This window comes from Cnephaeus nilssonii (assembly GCF_951640355.1).
Source record: "Cnephaeus nilssonii genome assembly, chromosome: 20".
NCBI classification, from domain to species: Eukaryota; Metazoa; Chordata; class Mammalia; order Chiroptera; family Vespertilionidae; genus Cnephaeus; species Cnephaeus nilssonii.
In genome coordinates, this window is record NC_137091.1 from 31534440 (window position 1) to 31553902 (window position 19463).

The 19463-nt window shown below is 42.1% G+C and overlaps 1 protein-coding gene across 1 annotated transcript in view; it reads right to left on the minus strand.

Moving 5' to 3' along the window:
• KLHDC4 (kelch domain containing 4) overlaps window positions 1-19463 on the minus strand; it is a 56736-nt gene that overhangs the window by 15623 nt on the left and 21650 nt on the right. Inside the window, exons 6-7 of the mRNA XM_079759622.1 lie at window positions 8796-8888; window positions 4594-4753 (exon numbers count right to left, since the gene is read on the minus strand). Coding sequence (XP_079615748.1) covers window positions 4594-4753; window positions 8796-8888 — 253 coding nt within the window. The remainder of the gene's footprint in view (window positions 1-4593; window positions 4754-8795; window positions 8889-19463) is intronic.

Consider the following 19463-nt stretch of genomic DNA (forward strand, 5'->3'; position numbering starts at 1 on the left):
ATGGAAGGCACTAAATCTGTGGGTGGAAGACATAAACAGAAAATGTGTTGACGTGTTGTGCCAGAAAACACTGAGCCAATAAAAAGACTTCAGCAAGGAATCCCCTAAAATGAGTGACATTAAGCCATTTATTGCAAGGTTACTGGTTACACAGACTCAGGAATAGGTTTGGACTAAGAAATATAAAAATTGCTGGAGAGGGAGGGAACATAGACGTAACTTTTATTACAGTACTAGAGGCCCAGCGCATGGATTCGTGCACCAGTGGGGTCACTCGGCCTGGCCTGCAGGGATCAGCCGAAACCGGCTCTCTGACATCCCCTGAGGGGTCCCAGATTGTGAGAGGGCACAGACCAGGCGGAGGGACCCCACCGGTGCACGATCAGGGGTGGAGAGGGACCGCAGGAGGGATCCAGGGCGTAATCGGCCCATCTCACCCAGTCCTGATCAGCCAAACCCCAGCAGCAAGCTAACCTACCGGTCGGAGCATCTGCCCCCTGGTGGACAATGCATGTCATCAACGGTCAAATGAACGGTCAGACACTTCGCATATTAGGCTTTTATTATATTACTAGAGGCCCAGTGCACAAAATTCGTGCTCGGGTAGGGTCCCTAGGCCTGGCCAGAGATTAGGGCCAATCTGTGGGGCGATTGGTGGGGCAATCAGGGGTCCCCGATGGCACCCGCCTTGCCCGGGCCTGGCGCTGCCCGCTCGCCACTGCTGGTCACCTCCCTCTGCGGGGCAACCGGGGCGGGGCCTGCTGGCTGGGAGCAGCTCCTGTGTTGACCATCTGCCCCCTGGTGGTCAGTGCGACCAGTCCTTCTGCCATTTGGTCAATTTGCATATTAGGCTTTTATTATATAGGTTTATATGTTCTACTTTATTAGTGTTGTTAATCTCTTACTGAGTCTAATTTAGAAATTAAACTATCACAGGTATGTGTGTATAGAAAAGAATCCTAATAAAATGGTAATATGCAAATTAACCATCACTCCGCTACATAAGCCACGCCCACCAGCCAATCAAGGCGAGTATGCAAATTAACCCCAATCCAAGATGGCTACAGCCACAGAGAGCAAGGTTTCCCAGGTAACAGAGCAAGCCAAGCTTTCCATAGCCATTGCAGGCCTAAGCCTCCACTCAAGCTACAAAGTTTCAATTGTAGAAGGTAAACAAATTGAAACAAATGGCGGCAGAATGGAGCTTGAGAGAGCAGGCCAGGGTTGCCGGTGGCAACAGGGGAAGCAAAGCTTTCTGCACACCCTGGCCAGGCTCACCCGCTTAAGGCTACAAAGTTTCAATTGTAGAAGGTGAATTAACTGCCACAGAAATGGCTGCCGCCCCAGAAATGGCTGCCGCCCCAGGCTACGAAGTTTCAATTGTAGAAGGAAAATAAATTCCAGATACCAGGGCCTCCCCTTGGGTAGCCAGGAGGCGTGGCCGGCCTGCAAATCACCACAGGCCCCTCGCTCAGGCCGCCCCACACCCCAAGGGAACCCCCACCCTTATCTGTGACACCCTTCAGGGCAAACCAGCTGGCCCCCACCCGTGCACCAGGCCTCTATCCTATCTAATAAAAGAGTAATATACAGATTGATCATCACTGCAACACACAATATAGCTGCCCCCATGTGGTCAAAGATCCTGCCCCCATGTGGACACAAGATGGCCAGCAGGAGAGGGCAGTTGGGAGGCACCCGGCCTGCAAGGGAGGGCAGTTGTGAGGGACCAGGCCTGCAAGGGAGGGCAGTTGAGAGGGACCCGGCCTGCAAGGGAGGGCAGTTGGAGGTGATCAACCCTGCAGGAGAGGACAGTTAGGGGTGACCAGGCTGGCAGAGGAGGGAAGTTGGGGGCAAACAGGCTGGCAGGGGAGCAGTTAAGCATCAAACAGGCTGGCAGTGGAGTGGTTAGGGGGTGATCAGGCTGGCAGGCAGAAGCGGTTAGGGGCAATCAGGAAGGCAGGCAGGCGAGCAGTTGGGAGCCAGCAGTCCTGGATTGTGAGAGGGATGTCCGACTGCCCGTTTAGGTCCGATCCCACCAGGATCGGGCCTAAACGGGCAGTCGGACATCCCTCCAGGAGTCCCAGATTGGAGAGGGTACAGGCTGGGCTGAGGGACAACCCCCCGCCGTGCACGAATTTCGTGCACCGGGCTTCTAGTATAGTATAAAAAGGGTTTGGTATTCTCAATGGTTTCAAGCATCCACTAGGAGTCTTAAAACATATCCCTCACACATAAGGGGTACTACTGTACTTTAAAATGCTGTAGATTCCTCTGGACAACGTGTCTGGAGCAGGGGAGAAGGCAAGCTGCCTTCTGTTCTCTAACCTGCCACCTTCAGCATCTTGGCCAGTGGGAGGTTGGATTTATAAAGTTATCAGAATTTTGTCTTGATTCCCCTGGATTTACAATGGCAGTAATTTTTCAAAACCTGGCACAGTGATGGCTGAGGTCCCCAAATGAACCATCTGTGAAACACAGAAACCCTAGGGCGCTGTTCTTTTTGACACCTCCTGATTTAAAACCCTACTTGTGCAGGCTGCTCCAAGATAGTTCCAAGGCGTCTTCCCTGGATTACGCACCGGGCACGTCATCAGCTCACCGTGCAGGTTGTCCAGCAACCCGTTCCCTTTGCCAGGCAGTGATGCCAGGCAGGAGTCATCTCCAAAGGGTGTTCCCATCGGGACTTGAGCAGCCCACCGTCTACTTAGACTAACCACTTTTTAATATTCCATAGCGTTCACAACTCAAATCTTTCCCACTTCTGATCAATCCCAACAGATAAGCTTTTCACTGCAATTCAAATACCACAGGTCTGGATTAAGTGGACTTGGAGTATCCACCCGGCTAGTTCATGTGGCGAGCTGGAGAAGATTAGGCACCAAGAATTAGGCACCATTTTGATTAACAGCAACAACAGCTTCACAAGATTCCACTGTTGTCATCCTGGTTTACTCTATGAAGCATTTGCTGTGATCAAGTACTGGATCTGGGCACTTTGCACAGCTTTTGGCCACACCAGCCTGTTTCTCAGGACCCTCCTGACGATCAAACATTTTCTCTTTCCAGAACAAAGGCTGACTACTCACTGGGGTGGGTGGGGGTATGGAAGACGGTGGACACAGGGCATCTCTCTGCCTCAGTTGTCCCAACCACCCCACAGGCAGCCTACTCAGCTACCAAGCCAGAGGGCCCATTCACCCGGGGGAAATGAGAATGAAAACCACATGAGGTGACACACATCCATCAGAAAGGCTGAATGTACTAGTAAAAAGTGTGACACTATCAGGTGCTGATAAGTATGTGGAACAGCCACACTCTCAGGAAATTTGGGTGCAACTGTTTTGGGATGAAGCACAAGTTTCTTATTAAATTAAGTTAGACCCATCAGGCTCACTCCTAGAAATCTACCTGAGATAGCAAAACGTGCAGCCACAGAATGACTTGCACAAGAATGCTCACAGCGCTTTATTCAAAATGACAGAAAATGGAAATAAATCAGGTGTCCACCAATAAAAAATGGACAACTATGATGTGTTACATATGGAAGACTTAGTGTGAAGAAGCAGTTAACTGAAACGTGCAATGTGGCCAAACCTCAAAACATGCTGGGTGAGAGGAGGCTTCCTCTTCTAAAGAACACATGCTGCATGACTATCTGAAGTTCCAGAACAGGCAAACCGAATATATGGTGGGAAACACCAGCACAGTCCTTGCCTCTGGGGGGTGGCAGGGGAGGCTGGGAAGGGCTTAGCAGAACCATAACTCACAAGGGACGGATATCCATCTGTCATAACCAGCAAGTACACACACAAACTGTGTACACTTTTGTAGGTATTTTCACATTAAAAATTAAACATGGAACTCTACTCAATGATACATGTTCTGGTATTTAGGGGCAAGTATACAGATGTCTATACTTTTCTTTGAAATACATTAAAAAATGGGTGGGTAGCAGTATAGACATGACCAAATATGTGATAAAACAAGTACAGTGAAATATCAATGGCAGAATCTAGGTGGGGAGATATATAAGTATTCACTAATTCTTTCTGGTCACTGAATGTCAAAAAAGTTTTCAAAATAAAAATAAGAAAAATCCTAAATGAGATACCAATTCATCTCTCTCAGATCCACACCTGCTTGCACGTTGGTGAAGTGCTGATAACAATGGAGGGAGAGCAATGCTGGGGGGTTTGATGGTGGGAGGGCACACCGTGTGAAGGACACACGCCAGGAGCCAACAGGAGACCCTCTAGTGCACATGAACCAAGAGACGGGCACGAGAAGGTTCAGGTGCATGTCAGCACTGCTTGCAGATGAGAAAAGAAAAGGCCCACTAGTGATAGAAAGGAGAAACAAGTCGTGGTATATTCTACAATGGAACACCCGATAGCATTAGATCCCCACATACAGAATTATTCATACTGCAGCATTTTTGGGCGTATAGATTAGACTGGAGCAGATTAACACCATCTCTGTCCACTTCTAATTCAATAAAAAGAATCATTTATATGAAACTAATATGCAATAAGTTCTCATTGTTGATGAAAATACGGAAGTTACTGTATTCTCCTACATGCCACGTCTTACCTGCTTTGAGTAGCCCCCATAGATGACAATGCTGCCCTGGGGAGTGACAGACATTTGGCAGCCAGATCTGGGTGTGGGCCCAGTCCCAGATGGGGACAGCTTGCTCCACGTGAATGTGTCCAGGTCAAAGGCATACACGTCATTGTAATAGATGTAATCTCTGGTTATAATAAGAGTCACACAAACAAAAAGGCAGTGACGTTAAAAAGCAAACCTAATTTAACGTTTTCCAGCATTTGTACTGTATTCAGTTTAATTAAAATTTAAGTTCATGATAGGACTAGAAGCATATTCGAGTTTTATTTTTTAAAATAAAAATGCTAGACCATAGAAGCACAGTGATTTGCCTGAATCTGAAAGCCTTTTTAATCTGAAAGTTATACCATACTTCCTTACATAGTTTATAAAATCACAATCTTACAGTCCTGGCTGGGTGGCTCAGTTGGTTAGAGTGTTGTCCCATATACCAAAAGGCTGAGGGTTTGATTCCCAGTGAGGGCACATACCTACGTTGTGGGTTTGATCCCCAGTCAGGGCGAACAAGGGAGGCAAGCAATGTTTTTCTCTCACATCAATGTTTCTCTCTCTCTCTCTCTTAAATCCATAAAATATAAAAACCATTTTCTTGGGGGAGGATTTAAAAATAAGTTATAATCTTGCAAAATAATTACATTAGATTACTATGAGTGTAATTTTAAGCTCAACCATGAAACACAGATCTAAATGGATCCTCAGACAGAGGTATTTACAGCTTGGTAAGGCCTGTGAAGAGACCCTGAACTGGGTGGAAGAAGGGACCACGAGGCCTGAAACAGAAAGATGCCAGAGGCAAATCCTTTGACTCTGTAAGCACAGGCAACGAGGACATAGTTGAGGTGGTCCAGGAGGCATTGCGGCCCTGCCCTGCTTAATGCTCCTGGAGTTTAAGTGACAAAGAACTCAAAACGCAGAAGGGGCCTTGCGAGGGGAGCCCCAGTGTGGGGAGAGTGGCAGCTCTGTCTGGGTCACAGAGAGAATGTTGTGTCCTGACATGGGAATTTTACACATGGCCACAGGCCTCTGGTCAAAATCACACCAAAAGAATAACAGACACTCTCCAGCTATTCAAAATGGAGAGCCTAGAACTGATTTTTAAAAGAAAACAGAGAAAGTGATTGGCCACCCCAGTCGGAAGGGATTTCTGTCTTTTCCACTGCATTCTAATAATCCAAGACGGGACTCCATAACAGAGGACCACGGTGCAAGGCCGATCTGCTCACCTATACCTCCCTTCAAACACTGTACAGCATGGCATCTGAAACAGAACAAGTCACCTGGTGGCCTTTCTGACTGGCACCACGACCAACTGCACCGTTCTGCAGGTGCACATATAAACTGAGGAATGGGGAGGCTTCAGATTCTCAGCAAATAAAAATCCTGTTCTGCACATACAATAACTATAAACTGTTATTTGGTTTTTAAAAGTCAAACTCGTTTAATATAGATGGTGACTACACAGCTATCTGTTCTAGTTTCTTCATTTTTTTCTGTGTTTGAAATACTTCATAAACAATAATTTTAAACAAGGTAACAGTTGACAATAGCTTTGAAAATTTTTCTAATTCTGAAATGGTTGCAAGTTACAACCACTATAAAATTTGATTCACTTTATAACCTGAAGTGTCAGGAGGGGCTATAAATTTTTGGTGTTGTTGTTGTTAATCCTCACTCAAGGATATTTTCCACTGATTTTTTTTTAGAGAGTGGAAGGGAAGCAGAGGGGTAGGGAGGGGGAGAGGGAGAGGGAGGGGGGAGGGAGAGGGAGAGTGCGGTGCTTTCCGCAGGTGCCCTGACTGAGGCGGGGATTAAACCTGCAACTCAGGTATGTGCCCTTAATTGGAAATGGAACCTGCGACCCTTCTGTGGGCATGCCAACGCTCTAAGCACCAAGCCACACTGGCCAGGGCGAGGAGAGGCTGTATTGATATCACTCCCTGTCCCGCACACAAGAGGTGCTGAATTAATGCAATGACAAAATCATGAATCCCCATGTCTATGTTTGACAATTATTTGTGTGTTTTTTTAAAGTTCCAGGAATAAATATAAACAACAATTGCTTGGGTATCAATTTTTAAAAATAGTTCATGCCTTGGCCGATGGGGCTCAATTGGTTTAGCATCATACTGTGCACTGAAAGGTTGCCAGTTCAATTCCTGGTCAGGGCACATGCCCAGGTTTATGGGTTCATCCCGGTCAGGGTGTGTGCGACAGGAAACCGATTGATGTTTCTCTCTCACATCGATGTTTCTCTCTCTCTCTCTCTCTCTCTCTCTCTCTCTCTCTCTCTCTCCCCCCCCCCCCCCCCCTCAAAGCAATAAAAGTATTTTTTTAAAAAATAGCTCAGGCTCTCTTGCCCAAAATGGTAATGACTAGCCAAACACCTACTTGGCAGGAGGGCAGACCTGGGGCTGAGAGCCAGGGTGAGGGCAAGAGGACAGAACACGGGACCAACTGAAAATCAGCAATCTTTGGTTGAGGATAAGTTCTACTACTAATTTCCTTGATTTCCTCAACTTTAACTTAAGATGATAATTTAAGACAATCTATAAAAAACTTGGTAAACATGACAAGACATAAAACTAAAGCTTTATTACAACCAAGTTACGCCTTCCAGGATACAAACTGACTCCTTGCTTAATTTGAATTATACTTTTAAAATCCCCTCCAAAGAATTTAAGAATTTATATCCCTGTTTCTCAAGTAATAAAAGTATTCTTTATTCATGAAGAAAATGGAAACTTTAATGAAACCAAATCTATAGTACAATCCTCAGCCTAAAATGGGAGGATGGGGGAAAATTACAAAGCTCACTCTTCATTCACCATATGCCTCCTTCTTCACATATATGTGTGAGGATTTATTCTTTTTTAAAAAATATATGTATTTTTTATTGATTTTAGAGAGGAAGGGAGAGGGAGCGAGAGATAGAAACATCAATGATGAGAGAGAATCATTGATTGGCTGCCTCCTGCACGCCCCCTACTGGGGATCGAGCCCGCAACCCAGGCATGTGCCCTTGGCTGGAATCAAACCTGGGACCCTTCAGTCCGCAGGCTGATGCTCTATCCACTGAGCCAAACCAGCTAGGGATCTTAATTTGACAAAAATGTGAGTGGGGCCACCACAACTAACAAATTGATAACTGTGCTATTTTCTTATTTTTTACTTATTTATTGATTTCGGGGAGGGAGGGAGGGAATATATCACTGATCGGTTGCCTCCTGCACATCCCACACTGGGGATTGAGCCCACAACCGGGGCATGTGCTCTGATCAGTAATTGTGACCTCCTGGTTCATAGGTCAACACTCAACCACTGAAACACACCCGCCAGGCAAACTATGCTATTTTTTAAAAGAAAAGAGAGGAGAGCAGAAAATGAGGCACTCAGAAAAAGGCATCCATCCACCTTCTTTGACATGGTCATGGTCAAAGGAAAATCATTGCAAACATGGCCTTCACCAGGCGTTACAATAGTGTAGACATTTTACCCAAAATGTTATTGTGTTATAATGGCAAAAGGAATACTGCTAGCCTATTCACTATATATCTTGTTTATCTAGTCTAAACTAGGGATATTCAAGAGGGCAGCTGTACAGATGACAGGCTTAAAACAATCAGGGACCCTGCTAGGTTGGCCTGGGAACCCACTGTGGCTTATACCAAGGTAACCATGACACCGAAGGAGAAGTGGAGGCACCTCTGCAGACACCACTGCAGAACACCAGCTAGCGCTACATTCCCCAGCAGGGTCCCCGGGACAGCAGCACCAGGCCCCCGGCCTACTGAGTCAGGAACCTGAGGTGGGGCTCAGTAACCAGAGTTTTAACAAGCCCATCAGGGGATTCTTTATGAGGCTCAAGTTTGAGAAGCCTGTGTTAGATAAGATGACCATATCATCTATAGGGCTCAGTACAAAATAAAAATGTGGGGCCTGTTCAATAATTAAGAATTCCGAGATAGTGACAGCAGAGCATTAAACTAAGCTCAGGCCCTCCTGAGTGTGGGGCCCTGGTTGGCTACATGAGCTGCATGCCCATGAAGCTGGGCCTGGTGTTAGGAGATGGGCAGCATTTTCCTTGTGTGTTCAGAATGGTCTTTCCCATAAAAAGTTCCCTCCTTACTACTCTAGGAAAGAAAAATCTTCCTGCTATTGGCACTAACCTTGTACTCTCATGGAAACCACCAAAAAGTATTAACTGTCTCTTCCAGGCTACCATACGATGTCCACTCCGGCCTGAAGGACCCCCTGGTGATCTAAAATTTAAAAAAAAAAAAAAGACCACTTTTTAGACCAATTTCTGTTTGGCAAGCACTTACTGAGTACCATTTAATTTGACAAGAAACCTTTGCAGACTTCAACAAGCTCCTTAAGTATGCTGAAAACATGGACCCCAACACTGAAAGGTTTTCTTTTCTTTTGTTGTTAATATATTTCTCTTATTGATTTCAGAGAGGAAGGGAGAGGGAGAGAGAGATAGAAACATCAATGATGAGAGAGAATCATTGATTGGCTGCCTCCTGCACGATCCCCACTGGGGATCGAGCCCGCAACCCAGGCATGTGCCCTTGGCCGGAATCAAACCTGGGACCCCTCAGTCTGCAGGCCGACGCTCTATCCACTGAGTCAAACCGACTAGGGCTGAAAGGTTTTCTTTAATAGAGAGGAATGTTCATTATGTGCTTACAAGTAAATCTGTAACGAAAATAAGAAACAAACCTAGCCAACCACCATGGACGTGTTTTAGAAAAGAGTGACACCTCCTCATGAACCTCAGGCAGGTCCTCAGGAGGCGTCCCAGAAGACAGACGGCATTGTTATCATAGGAGATGATAGCTCCACGCATGTTACTGCCCCTGAGGACTAACCAGTGGGACAAGTGAGGCGGGAGGCCATGATGTTGATGATCCTGACTCTGTGTAGGTTTAAGCTAATGTATTTGTATCTTAGTTTTTTTTAAAAAAAGTTTAAAAAGTGCCGAGGCCGGTTTGGCTCAGTGGATAGAGCGTCGGCCTGCGGACTGAAAGGTCCCAGGTTCGATTCCGGTCAAGGGCATGTACCTTGGTTTCGGGCACATCCCCAGTAGGGGGTGTGCAGGAGGCAGCTGATCGATGTTTCTAACTCTCCATCCCTCTCCCTTCCTCTCTGTAAAAAATCAATAAAATATATATATTAAAAAAAAAAAAGTTTAAAAAGTAAAATAAAGATTAAAATTTTTTAAATGGATAAAAGCTTACAGAATAATGATATAAAGAAAGAAAATATATTTGTATAGCTATAGAAATTTTAAGCCAAGTGTTATTACAAAAGGGTTGAAAAAAGTTATTTTATATATTTACTGTAGTCTAAGTGTGCAGTGTTTACAAAGTCTACAGCAGTGGACAGAAATGCCCTAGGCCTTCACATTCACTCACCACTCACTCACTCACTCACCCAGTGCAACTTCCAGTCCTCAAGCTCCATTCATGGTAAGTGCCCTATGTAGGTGTATCATTTTTTATCTTTTTTTATAGTATTTTTACTGTATCTTTTCAATGTTTAGATGCACAAACACCAAACACTGTATTACAACTACCTACAGTATTCAGTACAGTAACATGATGTACAGATTTGCAGCCTAGGAGCAATAGGCTATATCATATGGCCTAGATGTGCAGTAGGCTATACCATCTAAGTTTATGTAAGTGCACTCTATGATGATTGCACAATGACAAAAATCATCTAAAACATTTCTCAGAACACAGCCCCATCATTATGCAATGCATGACTGCAGACTTGCCTTGTAAGAAATGTTTTTTAAAAGTTCTTCAGAGAAAAGAAAAAGAATATAGGTCAGAAACATGGATCTACATAAAGAAAGAGCACTAAAGAAGGTGAAAAGAAAAAGGTAAAAGTAAAAAATTTTTACTTAATTGATCTACCAGATAACAATTTGCTTAAATAATAAAAACTATGTATCTGATTAGGTAAGCTTTTATATACACATACACATATGTATATTTATATACAAATAAAACGAATGACAGAAATAATACAAGGGATGGAGGTAGGAATTAGAATTATTTTGTTATTATAAAGTATTCACATTACTCGTGAAGTAGTATATTGTTATTTTAAAGTGTACTTGGATTAGTTGTAAATGTATATTGCAAATTCTAGTGCAACCGCTAAAAAAAGAACTACAACTGATATACTAAGAAAGGAGAGAAAATGTAACCATATAAAATGCTCAATGAAAACCACAAAAGGCAAAAAGAGTGAAAGACAAACATAGGAATAAAGATAAAAGGCAACAAATATAAAACAGTAATGAATGCAAGAGAAATTAATCCAACTATATCAATAATCACTTCAACTGTCAATGGTCTAAATGCACCAATTAAAAGTCACTGATTGTCAAAGTGGCTCAAAGCACATTTCTTGTCTACAAGAAACCCACTTTAAAGACACATATAGATTAAAAGTAAATGACTGGAGGAAATATACCATGCTAACACTAATCAAAGGAAAGGGTAATTAAATTAATTTCAGACAAAGCAGACTTCGAAGCAAAGAAAAGTTATCAGGGATTTTTTAAAAGGCATTACATAAGACACAACAATTCTTAACATGTATGCATCTAAAAACAAAACGTCCCAACTATGTGAGACAAAAGCTAATAGAACAGCAAGAAGAAAGAGATAAATTCATTATCGTAGTTGGACAAATTAATGCCCTCCTCTCAAAAAGGGACCAATATAGCAGGCAGAAATCAATAAATATATTCTCAGTTGAGGATTTTAAAATAAGGAAGCCTGAGCTGCCCAATCTAAACATCTCCCATTCAACAAATTTCAGGTGAATTTCAGAAAGTTCTCACCTTTCTTCAAATGCTTGATCATATTTGTCTCTCTTCCCCCAATGCCCTCAGTTTATTAATATCCCTATTAATGTGTCACTCAAATGAGTATTGTGCTTGTCCATGGAAAGTCAGCCAAAAATCACCAATACCTATTCCTAGATGCCAGAGCTGTTAATCAACCTTTAATCATTGACCAACTCTTACTAGGATTCAAGTTCCTAAATTCCTCTCATCTATGAGCAAGGGCAACTTTTTCAAAAAGTCTTATCTCGTAAAAATTCTTTGTAGAACTTTAAAGGAAAATTTATCCCACTTCAATACTATTTTTAAAATTTTAGCCTATCTTTTTTGATAGAATATTTGCATTTAGATTTTTAACCATATCTAAAAGTATTTTTAAAATTTTTCAATTATAGTTGATATTCAATATTATATTAGTTTCTGGTGTATAGCATAGTGGTCAGACATTACATAACTTAGGAAGCAATCTCCAATAAGTCTAGTACCTTACTGACATCATACAATTATCACAATACTGACTATATTCCCCATGCTATATTCTACTTCCCCATGACTGTTTCATAACTGCCCATTTGTACCTCCTAATCTTTCACCTTTTTCAACCAGCCTCCCAACCTCCTCCCACCTATTTGTTCTCTGTATCTCTGAGTCCATCTTTTTTTTCCCATTTATTTTTTTAATTTCTTTATTGATTAAGGTATTACATATGTGTTCTTATCCCCCACCATTTGTTTTATTTTGCCTAAGATCCCACATATAAGTGAAATTGTGATGTTTGTCTTTGTCTGACTTATTTCACTTAGCATAATACCTTCTAGCTCCATCCATGTTGTCCCAAATGGTAAGATTTCATTCTTTTTGACCAAGTAATGTTGCATTGTATATATGTACCACTTTTTCTTTATCCAAGTGTTGATCAATGAACAGACTGCTTCCATAACTTGGCTATTATGAATAATACTGCAATAAACATAGTGATGCCTATCTTTTCAAATTTGTTTTTGGATTTCTTCAGATAAATATCCAGAAGAGGGAATGCTGGGTCACATGATAGTTCTATTTTTAATTTTTTGAGCGACTTCTATACTGTTACCCAATTTGCAATCCCAACAGTGCATGAGGATTCCCCTTTCTCCACATCCTCGCAAACATTTTGTTGTTTTGACAACAGCTATTCTGACAGATATGAGATGATTTTCATTGTGGCTTTAATTTGCATTTCTCTGATGATTAGTGATGTTGAGCATCCTTTCACACATCTATTGGCCATCTGTATGTCTGCTTTGGAAAAATGTCTCTTCAGGTCCTCTGCTCATTTTTTAATTGGATCGTCTTTTTGGTGTTAACTTATATATGAGTTCCTTATATATTTTGGATATTAACCCCTAATCGGATGTATCATTGGCAAATATCTTCTCCTAGTCAGGTTTTTTTGCTTTGCAAAAACTTTTTAGTTTGATGTAGTTCCATTATTTATATTTTCTTTTGTTTTTCTTGCCTGAGGAGAATATCCAAAAAAATATTACTAAGAGCAATGTCAGAGAGTTCACTGTTTTCTTCTAGGAGTTTTATGATTTCGGGTCTTCCTTTAAGTCCTTAATCCATTTTGAGTTTATTCTTGTATATGGGGTAAGAAAGTGGTCTAGTTTCTTTTGCTTTTTTTTTTTTTTTTTTGCATGTATCTGTCCAGCCTTCCCAACACCATTTATTGAAGAGACTGTCTTTTCCCCATTGTATATTCTTCTCTCGTCATATACCAATTGACCATATAGACGTGGGTTTATTTCTGGGCTCTCTCTTCTGTTCCATATATTCCAGTACCATGCTGCTTTGATTACTATAGCCCTGTAGTATAGTTTGATATCAAAATATCCTACTTGTTCTTTCTAAAGAGTGCTTTGGCTATTCAGGGTCTTTTGTGGTTCCATATAAATTTTAGAATTGTTGTAGTTCTGTGAAAAATGTTAGTGGTATTTTTATAGGGATTACATTGAATTATAGATTGTTTTGGGTAGTATGGACATGTCCGTAAAAAATTTACTAAAGAGAGAGAGAGAGACAGAGAGAGAGAGATAGAGAGACAGAGACATCGATTTGTTGTTCTACTCATGTATGAAATCACTGGTTGATCCTTGTATGTGCCCTGACCAGGGCTCAAACCAGCAACCTTGGCATTTCTGGGCAATGCTCTAACCAACTGAGCTACCTGACCAGGGCAGTATGGACTTTTTTTTTCTTAGTATGGACATTTTATATATTTTTAAAAATATAATTTATTGATTTTTTACAGAGAGGAAGGGAGAGGGATAGAGTGTTAGAAACATCGACAAGAGAGAAACATTGATCAGCTGCCTCCTGCACACTCCCCACTGGGTATGTGCCTGCAACCAAGGTACATGCCCTTGACCGGAATCGAACCCGGGACCCTTGAGTCCGCAGGCCAACGCTCTATCCACTGAGCCAAACCAGCTAGGGCTTAGTATGATAATTATCAGTTTAATGATAATTCTTCCTATCCATGAGCACAGTATATGCTTCCATTTGTATCTTCTTCAATTTATTTCTTCAGTTTCTTATAGTTTTCTGAGTATAGGGTCTTTTACCTTCTTGATTAAATTTATTGCTAGGTATTTTTAATTCAATTATAAATGGGATTTTCTTAACTACTCTGACAATTCATTATTGGTGTATAAAAATGCAACCAATTTCTGAATATTAATTTTTCCTGCTACTTTACTGAATTCATTTATCAGTTCGAATAGTTTCTGGTGGAATCTTTAGGATTCTCTCTCTATATATAGTATAATGTCATCTGCAAATAATGACAGTTTTAATTCTTCCTTTTCAATTTGGATGCCTTTTATTTCTTTTTCTTGACTGATTGCTGTGGCTAAGACTTCCAATACTATGTTGAATATAAAACCCTAATATGCAAATCAACCAAAGGGTGGAACAACCGGTCACTATGACGCGCACTGACCACCAGGGGGGGCAGACGCTCAAAGCAGGAGCTGCCCCCTGGTGGTCAGTGCGCTCACAGCTGGCAAGCGCAGTGGCGGTGGCAGGAGCCTCTCCCGCCTCTGCTGCAGAAGGGCAGTAAGGAGCAAGGGGTCCCAGACTGCGAGAGGGCACAGGCCGGGCTGAGAGGCTCCCCCCGACCCAATGCATGAAATATCGTGTTGAATAGAAGTGGTATAAGTAAACATGCTTGTCTTGTTCCTGATCTTAAAGAAAAAAAGTTCAGCTTTACACCATTGAGTAAGATGGTAGCTGTAGGTTTGTCATTACGGCCTTTATTATGTTGAGCTATGTTCCTTCTATTACCACTCTGCTGAGAGTTATCATAAATGGGTGGATTTTACCAAATCCACTTCAATACTTCTTGCTAGATTTGGTCCACAAGTATACTTTTGGATGTTGAATATGTCAACAACTTATTTGCTCTCCCACAAATGTAGTAAGCATATTTTCTTATCCAAAATCATGATTAAAAAAATACCAAATGAACGAGGCTCAAAAGGAGAGTCTGGTTATGCCATGACACCACCTGCAGGTTCATACCAAATCAGCACCGGCCTAGACTGGTACACAGTGGGAAAAGGGCTCTCCTTGGAGCTGGTCCCACTCCACAAGCTGAAGCAGATGGCACTTCTCCATCCCCTCTGTGCTGGGTACTGAGAAAACAGGCCACCACAGTACAACTCGACAATAGAGAAGCTGATAAGAAGGAAAACAGCACATGTGCTGGGCAAAATGTAACCTCCTCTTTTGATACATTCTCTGATGTGATACTTTAGAAGGATAGCCTGGGGAACAGATTTTCATTCAGCAACTAGTATGGTCCAGTTCTACTTCAAAATATTTATGCAGGAGAGCCAGAGTGTTACCCATGTTAGTCCAGTAGCGGTGAACCTAAAGGACCACAAACCTATGGAAACAGTGTCAGCAAGCTGTCATCCTTAAATGACTCCCAGCATCTGAGATGCACCAGGTAAGGGCCTCCTGTCAGCTTCCTGCCCACAAATCTGATGGGTGTTTTGTCCTTCAGTGATCCAGGAACTAAGGATGTAAGTTACTTTTTGTAGCACCAGCCATGTACCACTGTGCTTAGTAACCAAAATGGGAAAATCTTTCTATAAAAACACTTCACATACCCCTTTAGAAAAATAAAGCCACTCAAAAAAGCCTGTTTATATTTGAATCTCCAACAGGCCTTTTCAACTGCCATCACTCCTAAATATGGAGTCTTAAAAAATTCCCATGTTGTACTCAGCCAGATCTATATGCAGCACAAAAATACATGTGCAATATTGTGGGAGGGAATGCTTTCAGTGCAGCCGAGTTATGTGCAAAATGGCATTCCAACAGGGCAAGCTGCCACTCACCATCACCCAGGCCCCTTCTAATGGTTCCATTTACAGAAAATACTCTAGCATCAAATAACTCCATGGGCTTAGAGTACAGAGTGTTAAGAACTTGGCACGTAAATGGTTCCCTGAGGTAATTCAAAGTTTACACCTTACAAAATTACATGCTATAGTACCATACCAGGCAGCCCTGAGACATTTACTGAGCAAAAGAAATTTTTTTCTCATAAAACCTGAGAGTTAAAATCACACAGGCCCACTGGACAGGAAACTGAGTCTAACGGCTTATTCTCCAACCAGAAAAGGCCCCTCCTCCAAGAATGGTTACAGCATGGCCCAAAAGCAGGAACCATGTGCAAAAGCACTGCCCTTTTCATTTTAAACAGTGTCCCTTCAGCATTCGGCTCCACTTTTCCAAGTGTTAAAAATCGATTATTAATATTCCATCAAACAATCAATATGAGGCTTAGTATAGGGAATTTATCTCCTTGTACAGAATAACTAATAGTGGTCTCTAGAATCTAGATAGCCTATCAAACTGTGTTCTTGTTTGAGTTTTATTTTAACTGTTATTTTTAACTAGAGGCCCAGTGCATGAAATTCGTGCACTCGGGGAGGTGGGGGCCCTCAGCCCGGATTACGAGAGTGCACAGGCCAGCCCGAGGGACGATACCGGTGCACCATCGGGGCCAGAAAGGGACATGGAAGGTTGGCCAGCTGGGGAGGGATTGCGGGAGGGCTCCAGGGCATGTCCAGCTTGTCTCGCTCAGTCCCAATCGGCTGGACCCCAGCAGCAAGCTAACCTACCAGTCAGAGCGTCTGCCCCCTGGTCTCCTGGTGGTCAGTACACGTCATAGCAACTGGTTGACAGGTCGACTGCCCCCTGGTGGTTAGTGCATATCATAGCAAGCAGTTGAGCGGCCTTAGCATATCATTAGCATATTACACTTTGATTGGTTGAATGGCCAACTGGACACTTAGCATATTAGGCTTTTATTATATAGGCTAAGAAAACTATTTGTGGAATGTTTACTCTATGCCATGTGCATTTATTCCTCACAATAACTGCATGGCAAAGACATTATATTTAATCCCACTTTACAAATGAGAAAATCAAGACAAGAAGTCAAGAAACACATTAAGCTAGTCAACAGCAGAGCCAGAATTTAAATTGAGGCAACCTGGTCCCATAACGCACACTCTCAACAGCCAATTAAGTCACTAAACCAAGCACGTCAAACTCAAAGGCTATCAAGGACCAAGTAAACAAGGTGTAAGTTTATGGGCTGCAAAAAAAAAAAAAAGCTTCAATTTTCACAGAAACGTAGTTTTATTTCGATAGAGACATGCTGAATACAAAGGGCTGAAATAAATGAGCAATTGTTAAGATAAAATAATAGAACATTTTAATAAAAATTAACATTTTTCTTGAACATTAACTTACCAGAAAATGAATAACTGCACAAATTAATAAGCGTAATGCAAATAAACCTTCTTTTCTTGTTCTCTGAAAGCAAAATATTTCCTGTTGCACACACCAAACAAGTCAGTATAAGACTAATGATGTGGCAATCGGCTGCTAAAATATTCCCTGCTAGTATTAGTGGAGAGAAATGGTGCGCCGGCGTGTAAGGCATATAAGGAAAATGAATGCAACACGATTATAATAATTAGTCATTAGCGAACATTGTAGTTCATTATTAATAATTATTTGTAACAGGATATTGTAAAAATTAAGTTACAAAATTTTTATTAAAATGTTTCTTACATACCGTTATATTGGCTGGGCCACAAAAATATTTGTTGTGGGCCACGAGTTTGACATGCTTGCACTGTAATACTAAAAGTCAGAGATCTCAGACTAAAGAAATCTATGGGCCAAAAAAATGACCCCTTACTCTGACAGTCTTCAATTTCATGCATCCTTTCCTTACCCCTTGATTTTCCTACAAATCAGTCACACTCTCTCTACCTGTTGGTCTTCCCTTCCTCCTTACCCACAAGCACTTCAAGATGATAATCAATGGGCAGTGAAGGAGCAAGGGATCCACACAAGCTTCCACTCCCACTTCCAGGGTTTCCTGGCTTCTCTCGAAGTTGATGCACAGCTGTTAATAAAACCTGCCTGATTATGAAGTCCACAAAGCCTCAGACCATGAGCCCAACCAGCTCATGGGAGATGCCAGAGAACAGAACATATGTGTGTTTCTGTTTCCACATGATAATTATGGGGTATGGTCTGATTTCAGCTAACTCATTGCGGCCTTTTGCAACAGGATCGTACAAAGAACTCTGAATTATTTTGAGAATAATCTTTCTAGGATGTCAACTTTTCTCAGACACAGCTTTAAGATACATACACTAAGCAGGTTTAGCTGAAGACGCCACAAATGTTGGCTCCTTTTCCAAACCAAGAACAATAGTGTGCACACATGAACACACACACACACACACACACACACACACACACACACCTATACAGTATATTATTTTTCATTCAACCAATTTTTATTGATCATGTACTAAGTGCTTCAATGCATATAAAAATGTATTAGTTGTAACAAATGTTCATAGCAGCTTTATTTCCAAGAGTGGAAAGTGGAGACAACTAAACATCCATCAATAAATGAATGGATAAACAAATGTGGTATCTCAAAACAATGGAACATATTCAGTCATAAAAAAGAGAATCTGACATATACTGCAGAATGGATGAACCTTAAAAACATTATGCAAAGTGTAAGCCAGTCACAAAAGAACAAATAATGTAGGATTCTAGTTACATGAAATATCTAGAATAGGCAAATCCACAGAGATAGCAAGCAGATTAAAGGTGAGTGAATGGTGGGAATGGAGTCCTTTTGGGGTGATGGAAACATTCTCTGGTATTTAACTAGCAGTGGTAGTTGTACAACTCTGTGAATATGCTAAAAACCATATCATTAATTTTGAAAGGGTGATTACATAGGTATATGAAAAACATCCGAAAACAGCCGAGTTCTTTAAGTAGCCTGACCTCCTTGTTTGTGGTTTATGGAGCCACAGATGACTAGCTAGGATGGCAGCGGCTTTAGAAATAAACAAAGAAAGGGTGTCAAAAATCTTTCTCCCCTTGCCCAACTGCATCTCCTCCAGGGAGTAAGGAAGAAAAGTGGGGTTCACCTTTAGAAGTGCTGGCTTTTCAGTGTGGCAGGCTGACTGACTAAACTTTAACAAACGGGAAACCTGAGCTGGTAGGGCAGGCCCGCTGACTGAGGAAGGGGTTAAAAGTGCTTGAAAATCCTGTCTGGTTACACAGGCAGTTCCTCTCCATGGCTCCCGGCTTTGCTCACTATCAGAGAAGTCCCACCAAAGCAAGAAGCACCAGCAGGAGATTGGAGGTACATGGAGAAGAGGGAAGGAACCAGGGCACAGCCCCTTACCCCTGCCTTGCCTCCTTCTCAGGAGCATCGACATACATCATCTCCAGTTCCAGACCTCACCCCACCCCAAAGCCTAGCAGTGGGAAGTGGGTTAGCTTCTAGCTGACCCACTAGTTTGGTTTTCTCCACCATAGGTGTGACCCATCTCTTTCATGTCTTCCTGATTAGACCCTCACTGAT